Source organism: Garra rufa, chromosome 17, assembly GCF_049309525.1.
Source record: "Garra rufa chromosome 17, GarRuf1.0, whole genome shotgun sequence".
Classification (NCBI taxonomy): Eukaryota; Metazoa; Chordata; class Actinopteri; order Cypriniformes; family Cyprinidae; genus Garra; species Garra rufa.
The window spans coordinates 21,658,115-21,667,947 of record NC_133377.1 but is presented as its reverse complement, the minus strand read 5'-3'; the positions used below and the strand labels follow the sequence as shown (position 1 = coordinate 21,667,947).

The 9,833-nt window shown below is 37.9% G+C and overlaps 1 protein-coding gene across 1 annotated transcript in view; it reads right to left on the bottom strand.

Annotated features, from left to right (window-relative positions):
* Positions 1-442: 442 nt before the first annotated feature.
* Positions 443-9,833, bottom strand: part of col9a2 (procollagen, type IX, alpha 2) — a 28,025-nt gene continuing 18,634 nt past the window's right edge. The window contains exons 27-32 of the mRNA XM_073821976.1: positions 9,746-9,778; positions 7,929-8,075; positions 4,630-4,684; positions 1,870-2,058; positions 1,700-1,777; positions 443-1,620 (exon numbers count right to left, since the gene is read on the bottom strand). Coding sequence (XP_073678077.1) covers positions 1,415-1,620; positions 1,700-1,777; positions 1,870-2,058; positions 4,630-4,684; positions 7,929-8,075; positions 9,746-9,778 — 708 coding nt within the window. The 3' untranslated portion in view covers positions 443-1,414. The remainder of the gene's footprint in view (positions 1,621-1,699; positions 1,778-1,869; positions 2,059-4,629; positions 4,685-7,928; positions 8,076-9,745; positions 9,779-9,833) is intronic.

Sequence of the window (9,833 nt, the reverse complement as noted above, 5' to 3'; positions counted from 1 at the left end):
ATTTGTTATAACTTTTGGTAGTCTACACTATAGAATGTTTCGTACTATAGATTTATAGAACTATAAAAGTAATATTGTTGCTAATATTGTAGCTTTTAAATTTTAGGATGGGGTCCCTCACATGAGGATGATCCTATTTGGATTGAAAAAAGATTGAAAACCCCCTGGTCTAGTGTATTTTTTGTGTAGTGTAGTTGTTTTTTTTTCAAAACAACATCTAAACAGTATTACTTTTGCTTAGAAAAAAGTACACTAATCAAGTATGATTAGATAGGATTAATGTGCATTCAATGTATGCGTCTTTATCACGAACAAGGCTAGACATCGAAATTAATATATTTTATTAAAACAAAAAAGACGTGTGAGATCCAGAAGAGAGAAAGCAAGTTCTTCAATTGTTAAAATCGTTGTTCCCCTCAGATGTTCATGATACAGAAGAACATTGAGTTTTACAAAACGTTCCTTTTTATTGATTGGGGTAAATCTGAACAACCAGGCAAGAAGTGTTTACAGACGAACCAAAAAAGAACAATAAATAGTCTGTTAATGAAGATAATCAGTTCTTCTTGAAGTACATTAGACACAGTATCTTGGAAGTGGCATACAGGTTTGTAATTCACCAGAAAGTCTGAGCATTGTTTGGAGTTTGATCCTGAATGCTGATTAAATTCATTTACTTTGGATCTGTTTTATATTCTAAACCCACCCTGTCCATACAAAATTAATACACATTTACAAAGATTTACAGCATGGAATCGAGGATAAAGTTAACGGGAGCACATTGCCATCTCACCTAGAAGAACAGATCAAAGGCATTGCTTCAAGGCGCAGACAGGCACAATATAAAAACAGGGACATAATGTACACATGAGGTATCCACTCGAGCCGGGGAAGCTGTTCACTGAAGCACAAGGTAAATGAAATCTTTTGATAAAGTAGCTTTAAATATTTTTTATTGGTTCAATTATAGGGGAATTTCCTGCCATCTTTTCGAAGTTTGAGTCAGATGCATAAAACAATTAATAGTTAAAAAAAAAAAAATCAAGGAAACAAAACCGCACCTGTTTTGAATGTCATCTCACAGTTTTTCTAGTCCAGAGCGCATGATGATGACATCATCAGTGATGTCACTAGCAATGTTCTGACATCTCTCTGTACCGTGAGGTGGGACAAAGCAGCAGTGGCTAACATCGCCAACTTAAGACTTCTTTTCCATACTTATGTCAAATCATACATAAACATTCCTAATACATACAAAAAGTTTGCAATATCAAACAGCGGCTGTTCCCTCCCCCCTCACGATGTGTCCATTGAAGGCCTGTGTGCCCCTCTTTCCATGCTTCGTCCCCTTTTCTTTGTTTCTTTCTGACTCTTTCTCTCCAAGATGTTCTTATGCCCCAGTAGAGGGCTTGATTTAAGTGGATGGGCCCTTCACTGTTCCCGCCTCTTGTAGTCTGGGAGAAGTGTAGGCGGACGCTGCCAAACATGCAGCTGCTTCACAAAATCCAGGAAGTCCAGGAGGACCAGCTTTTCCGGGGCGGCCTGCTTCACCCGCTGCACCCTGTGGTCCTCGCTCTCCTGGCCTACCATCACGTGCAACACCATCAAGACCTGGAGGACCTGTGAGACAGGATAGGCTGCTGAGTAAACCAACTCGCCTTTGGACAATTCTGACTTTACTTGTGGATTTTGAACTTACCTGGAAGTCCAGGTGGTCCTGGTTGGCCAGGATGTGGTCTTCCAGGATCTCCTCTCTCTCCCTTTGCACCCCTCTTTCCTGCAAAATGAAAAAATGGGGATAATATTGTAATGAGGTTGACTGGCAGTATTTTCTCAAGAGCAAGATCTGTATTTAGAAGGTTGTTTCACCTTTAAGACCAGTGTTTCCTATCTGGCCTGCGGCTCCAATCATGCCAGGAACGCCACGGCCGCCTGGCAGTCCATGAGGACCTTGAGGTCCTGGAGGTCCAGGTGGTCCTGGAGGACCTGGAGGTCCCATCACACCTGCTCCACCCAGAACGGCTCTCTTAGAGCTCACCGCTACAGCTGCTAACTTCTCTGTCAGGAGAAAAGAAGAATATGAAGTTCAATGTAAAATTATTAAGATCAGATAAGTTTAACAACAGTAAAGACAAAAGTGTTTCATGGTGTAAAACACCATGAATGACTCTCTACAGTTGTTCCTACCTAGACTTAAACCATCTCAGCGTGTGTTCACACTTGTAGTTCAGTTTGTTTGGTTCATTTGGTCCGGACCAAAAAGGAAAATGATACATTTGGTCCTTGTCCATAATGTTCACACTGGCATTTTTGACAGTGAACATAAAGATACAGAACCTAAAGGCATAGTGATACGTTCACAATCTGACTGGTTCATGTTGAGTGACGTATATTTAGAGACAGAAATTACTGAACACTCAGAAGAAAAGGAAAAGGTGCTTTTGACTAAAATCAATTTAAATTGAATACACCTAATGCTGTCTGCTAGCCTAAGGATGCTCACTGTTGTGTGTATTTGATTTTATCAAAGCTAATTAAAGGCCTCCTCATTGCTCCGCGTTTGCCGTCTGCTCATTTTGTTTTGGATACACCACGTTCCCTTTTTGAAATCATGTCGCATAGCATCGCATCTTGTCATTACTTCCGGTTTTTGGTTCATTTAAAAGTATTTGGTCTGTGTCATGCTCATATTTCATTCATATCATTTGAAAGTGGACCAAAACCCATCTTTTTAGTGGTCTCGGTTCGCTTATTTGGTGCACACCAGGGTTCGGATGGCAGCGTTCACACTTAGGCTATGTCAGCATTAATCCGGATATATTTGAAAACTCTGTTTTCGTTTTAAAACGCTTTCCGTCCACACTAGCGTTTCCAAGCGTTTTCCAAAAGCTTCTCATCCACACTGAAACGTGGGAAAACGTTAAATTTGTCTTGCTGCGCACACAGCAAAATCCCCAGTGTTAATTTAACACTCTGAGTGTGGACACATATGAACACTGAAGCAGTGTTGAAGTTAACACTGAAGCAGTGTTGAAGTTAACAAGATAATTATGTGATTAGCAAAGTGATGATTGATCATTATTGAAGACACCTGATGTTAAAGGTTGTATCAGCGATTTCTAGCCTAAAACATAAAGTTTTAAAACAACGTACCATCTGCACTATACCTAAACCAACCCAATAGTATGAAGAAAAGTGAATGTGACGTAAAAATGCAATCACAAGCATGCCGTTTTAGCTTGTTTATCAATCTCATATCTTTCAGCTCTTTCATCGTGAGTTGTGTTTTTCACGGGATATGTACCCGAGGATTAATGCACGAAAAAACATGATCATCAGAACGTATTTTATTTCAACCGCAGAAAGACGTCAACACAGTTTTTCAAATTTAAGTCCACCGAAGTTAATCTATTCTCCTGTCTGATTTGTTTGTCGGACAAAATGGCAGATTCTGCTGTATGATTGGTCAGATCGCCTGTCAGTCAAACTGTTTGCGAAGGATCAATTCCAGGCTGGCTGAGCTACCGAGCAAGCTTGTTATGTCTGGAAAGCGAAACATATGGGGTTGTGGCTAGAAGGAATACAGCTGTGGCTGGAAACTAACAATTAATTATATTTTCTACCTTTTAGATTGTGTTTTATTAATGTCATACAGTTGTAATCATAACATGTACAAAAACGATTACAAGTGCTCACTGTTTTACTGCCTGTAGTGTTCATTTCTGTTGGAAACTGCAGTGATATGTACTTATTGGTATTTATTTTGTATCATGAGATCAAGTTGACATCTGGCCTGTTTACATACAAAAACAATGGGAAAGTAAAACAGTGTAATGGAAAAACGTGTTCTGTGTGAACGGCCCCTTCTGCACAATTTTGCAAAAGACGCTAAACATGATCGTGGAGGTCAAACGCATCCATCTAGCTCATGTTTACATAGAACAACCGTGAAAGAGCAGCACAGTGGAATACAGAAATGTCTGATGGAGGTGCTCAACCCTAAAATAAGTCCCTGCAAATAGTGTTGAACCTTAGCTTAGCACACGGTCACATCTCACCGGGTGTCCTGCAACATTGAGTAAATATCATTAAGATAACAACCCAGAGGTGGACATTCATCTGTTGACCAGTTCTCAAGGTGTCACAGTGACCAAATCTCCAAATCTAATCTGTTTTCCAATGGGGAGCGACAGAGGAATGCTTCCCCTCGCTTCAGGTGAGTGTGTGGGTATGTATAAGCGAAGGTATGTTTGCAGTCGCAGGCCGAAAAGCTGAGGGATTACATTGTGAAATGGCGGGAGCCAGCAGAGGTTATCACGAGCCGGTTCAGGTCATCTCTCTCTTGCAAAACAGACGGTCAGAGAGCACAGACCAACAATCCCAGAGAAAACAGAATGGTGTGCAAGTCAATTTTGAACAGCAGATAAATAGCTGCAGACTACACAGTCCACAGTGTTTGGCAGAAAACTGTCCCTGAGGAGTGATGAGTTGTGCGTTGATACGTTTCAATAGATGAAAAGTATGGTGTAGATATAGCTCAAAAGATTACAGCTGCCCCCTTCCTGACACACAGATTGCAGCCAATTTAGATCGCAGCCGTTTGCAGAAAGAACAATGATTGTTACTCACCTTGAAGCATCTTCAGGACCACGTCAATGATGTGTTGATCTGTAGCATCACGACCCTGGAAAGTAAAATCAACAAAAATAACATATTGAGACCATTTATTCTCACTCCCAACTTGTTTGACTGTCTTTCTTGTGTGGAACGAAAAAGAAGATACTTAGAACAATATGCTGGTTGGGAAGCTAAACATCTGCATTTGGATTTAGGACAACAAGACAAAGAGTAAATGATTACATTTTTGTGCGAACTACACTCTTAAAAATAAAGGTGCTTCACGATGCCATAGAAGAATCTTTTTTGTCTAATGCTGCCTTCATGCAATATGGGAAAGATGATGCTTTCCACTTGTGAAGTGGAAATTACCAGTGTGTCGTGTTCAGGTGCTTTTGTTGTCGTAGTGAAGAGAAACATGGCGGACTCGGAATTTGTCCTCACATGCTACTTTGGTAAAACAGACCAAACAAAATAACATGAGAAAATTGCCTCCTTCAGAACACTGTACCGCACAGCACCCTACTGGAGGCGAGCCACGACAAGCTAGCATCTTCTCTTAACGGTATTTTTAAAGACAACTCTACGTTTAAATAGCGACGTTATTAAAATCCTTTATGCCCCAGCATTATGGGGGCTACAAACTAACCAACTAAACAGCAGAGAACTTTTAACATCATGCAATGCTTATCATTCAGTATAGTTTCGTTGCTGTCCGCCATGTTGAAAGGTCAAAGTTTATCCCATCTCGGCAGCTCGGGTATCATAAAAAATTTCGAGCTTTCCAGTGGAAATTACAACGTGAGTGGGTGTTCATGTGCAATTTCGATGTCGGATTCTGGTATTTACCATAATTACTAGGGATGCACCGATACGAATCGGCCGATAATGCTTGCGCGTTTTGTCAGTAAAGCCGGTTCTGTAATCAGCGGTAAATGCCATCAGGTGCGTGATTTCATGTTGAGCCGTATATACTACACACAGCCGTTGTTTACCGATGAGCTGCGCAAATCAATGTTCATTATCAGTGTGAATGTGCGCAGCTCGTCAGTGAACAACGGCTGTGTGTAGTATATACGGCTCAACTTGAAATCACGCACCTCAGGGCTCGAAATTGCGACCATTTTGGTCGCATATGCGACCAAAAATTAACCTGTGCGACCTCAAATTATATTTGGAAGCATTTGTGCGAGTGAGAGAAATGATTGTGGTGCGACTCGATTTCAAAACTGTCGCTATCCTTACTGCACAGACTGCTGTGAGCTGATACAGTGACGGTTTCGCCGATTTCTCCAACATTACATAACTATTTAAGTTAATCTTCACATTATTACCTTAAATGCAGATTTGAGATATTAGCCGGCAGGGCTCGTAAAATCGCTAGCCCGACGTCCCTGGGCTCTTGTGTTTCCAGTAAGGCTACCAGAATGTTTCACCGGACTGTCAGACGTACTATCGTGAAGTAGAGGACTTCTGCAGGTCCTTAAAACTCCTCAATTTATTTGTATCAAATGCAAGGTCATAAAAAGTTATAAACATGTAAAATGGTGTAAGAAAAGTCTTGATTAACGTATAAGTTTAAGAGACGGAAAGTCGATCGCGATAGGGCTGGATAAATCTTCAAAAATGCAATGATGTCATTGAATAAATATGCAAGATGTACGTTTCAAAGTCAAAACGCGGCACCGATGTCTTTATATGAATGTATCTGAAGGGAACCGACTGTCCTCAGAAACGTGTCGTTTGCATTGTCAATTCATGTCTGATAAAACTGCGTTAAGGCTGGTTTGTGTACAGCTGTTACCATGGAAACCGTATTATTTCAGCGCTCCTAAAGCGCCCCCTCGTGACAAACATTAATTTTTATTTCTAATACATTTTTTCAACTGTTTATGGTCAAATTATTGCAATTATCGATCCATGTGTAAATGTGAAAGAATTTAATGTGCCTTTTAAAAATCTAAACAATTAAGTTATACTAATGTTATATATCTTATATAAATATAAGAAATTATAAACTTGATTTATCCCTTTTAATGGTAAAAAGGTTGAAATGCCATTTTATATATTTTTTTGTGTCTGTATCTGAATTATAAATCATGTCATTTTATGGCTTAATATTCTACCGTACATTGTCCAACCCCAGCTCTTTTAAAAAAAAAGGGGTCATAAATTGCCTTAAATTGATATTTTAAAATGCTGCAGCGACACTAAATGGTGAAATAAAATTCCTTCCTTGATATTTGTTTATATTTGTGTATTGAAAACATTTTTGATTGACATTTAGACTCCTATCTGATTTTCTATATTTAAAAAAAAATGTCTTTTTTAATTTGGGCTAGTTAAATTAATTTTTGGGCAATCAAAATCTGTTAATCAGAATCGCCCATGAAGAATCAAGATCGGCGCATAACTAAAAAGAAATTGGGTGCTCCTAAATTTTTTGGGATGCTCCTAACTTTTTAAAGTTGGGAGCACCAGTGCTACCAAGTAAAAAAGTTAATTTCGAGCCCTGCACCTGATGGCATTTACCGCTGATTACAGAACCGGCTTTACTGACAAAACGCGCAAGTGATCGGCCGATTCATATAGGTGCATCCCTAATAATTACGATAGCACGTGAAGGCAGCATAAATCACTGGTCTCAAACTCAATTCCTGGAGGGCCACAGCTCTGCACAGTTTAGCTCCAACCCTAATCAAACGCACCTGATCCAGCTAATCAAGGTCTTCAGGATTACTAGAAACTTCCAAGCAGGTGTGAGTTGGAGATTGGAAACTCTGCAGAGCTGCGGCCCTCCAGGAATTGAGTTTGAGACCTCTGGTCTAAATGGTTCCATAAAGAACCTTTAACATCTGAAGAACCTTTCTGTTTCACAAAAGAATCTTTATTGCGAAAGGTTCTTCAGATGATAAAAAGGTAAGAAAGAGATGGTTCTTTACAGAACATTTGATGGAATGGTTTTATTGTGGAACCAAAAATGGTTCTTCTATGGCATCGCTGTGAAGAACCTTTTTAAAGCACCTTTAGTTTTAAGAGTGTTTGCCTTTAAAAGAGTGAAAGAGAAAGTGTCTGAGTAAATCTTCCTCGCCGCTAAGAGTTCTCATTATTTTCTCCAAGTGTTTTTCTATTGTGCTGAGCACTGCATGCTACAGCAATCTGTCTGGCTGGCGCAACACTTTGGCTTTGTTGTAGTTGAGGCAAAAATCCTGCGCTCTGGTAAACAGAATTGTTTGTTGGCTAATGTAAGTTGGGAATTCTGTGATGGATATTTGTTCTTGAGGGTTTGTTGATGCTGTTCACACACTCACAGGTGGTCCTTGTATTCCTGGCATTCCTGGAACTCCTCTTTCTCCATGCAGGCCACGTGGACCAGGTAAGCCTGCAGGACCCTGGTCTCCTGGTTTACCGGGATCGCCAGTAGGGCCGTTGTACCCTTGATCACCGGGTACACCTTGCTGTTGATAGAGGAGGCAGTAATTAGGGAAATATAGAAAGCGGGATGTTCACTATTGATTGTTTTAGAAGATGATGCTGGCATTCTCTTGAAATAAGGAACTTTTTTAAAGAGGTTTCTTATGCGCATCAAGGCTGTATCTGTTTGATCAAAAATACAGAAACAACTAATTTTATGAAATATTATTGCAAATAACAGTTTTCTATTTTAATATACTTTAAAATATAATTGATTCATTTGACACAAATCTGAGTTTTCAACAGCTTTACTCCAGTTTTCAGTGTCACATGAATCATAATGTTGATAATCAGTGTTGGAAACCGGATTCTTTGATGAATAAAAGGTTAAAAACAACATTGTTTATTCAAGATAGAAATTCTGTGTTACAATATTGACTACTATTCAAAGTCAGCATTTCTTTTTTTTTGAGAAATGAATACTTTTATTTAGCAAGGATGTGTTAAATGGATAAAAGTGATAGTAAAGACTTATATTGTTAGAAAAGATTTTTATTCTGAATAAATGCTGTTCTTTTTAACATTTTATTTATCAAAGAAAAAATAGGAATAAAATAGGAAACCAATATTAGAAATTTCACAATATTACTTTTTTCAGTATTTTTGATAAAATAAATACATCCTTTTTGACAAGCATTAGAAACTCCTGTAAAAAACATTGAAATTCGTACTGATCTCAAACTTTTGAATGACAGTGTATATATTATAAAAATAAAATAATAAAAATTAACACAATTGACAGAAAAAATTTGTTACAAAGGAGCATATAATTATTAATTAAAATTTATTTTTACATTTTACAATCTGCCAAGAGAAAATCATTAGTCTGTTAGCACAAACTTTGGTATTTTTTGGTACTTAAGTTTTATTTATAGTAATATTTAATAATAATTTTATCATTAACTATATTTACCAATACATATTAGTAATTTGTATGTGCTTTTGTCATTTTTATTAGTTTAATATTTCTGTTTAGATTTCAGATTTTTATTTCTGTTTTAATTTTAGTATTTCAAAAGTTTGAGATCAGTAAGATTTGAAATGTATTTAAAGAAGTTTCTTATGCTCATCAAGGCTGCATTTATTTGATCAAAAATTAATATTGTGAAATATTATTACGATGTAATATAACGTTCTTCTATTTTAATATACATTAAAAATCTAATTTATTCCTGTGATCCAAGCTGAATTTTCAGCATCATTACTCCAGTATTCATGATCCTTCAGAAATCATTCTAATATGCTGATTTATTATCAGTGCCGGAAACAGTTGTTGCTTAATTTTTTTGGAACCTGTGATACTTTTTTCAGGATTCTTGATTCTTGATTCTTTTTTGCATTTTTCAAATAAATGCAGTCTTGATGAGCATAAGAGACTTCTTTAAAAAAACATTGAAGTCCCACTGATCCCAAACTTTTGAAGTCTGTGCATGTCCTGCCCTGATCTTACATTGGTTGAAGCAAAACTTTAGAGTGGCTTGTTTTAATGTGCGCATAAAACTGGGACAGCATTTAAAAAACAAACAAAAAAAAAAAACTGACACAGTTCATCTTTGTCATGTCCTTCACCATTGTAAAACAAACTACAAAATCTGAATCTAACTAAAATATGTATTTCACCTAATATTATCTGTGTTCTTCACGCTGTCCTTACCTGTCCCTTAGGTCCGGGCTCCCCAGATTGTCCCTGTTAGAGGAAGAGACGCAATTTGAAAATGAACAGAAGTCCCCTGCAACCAATC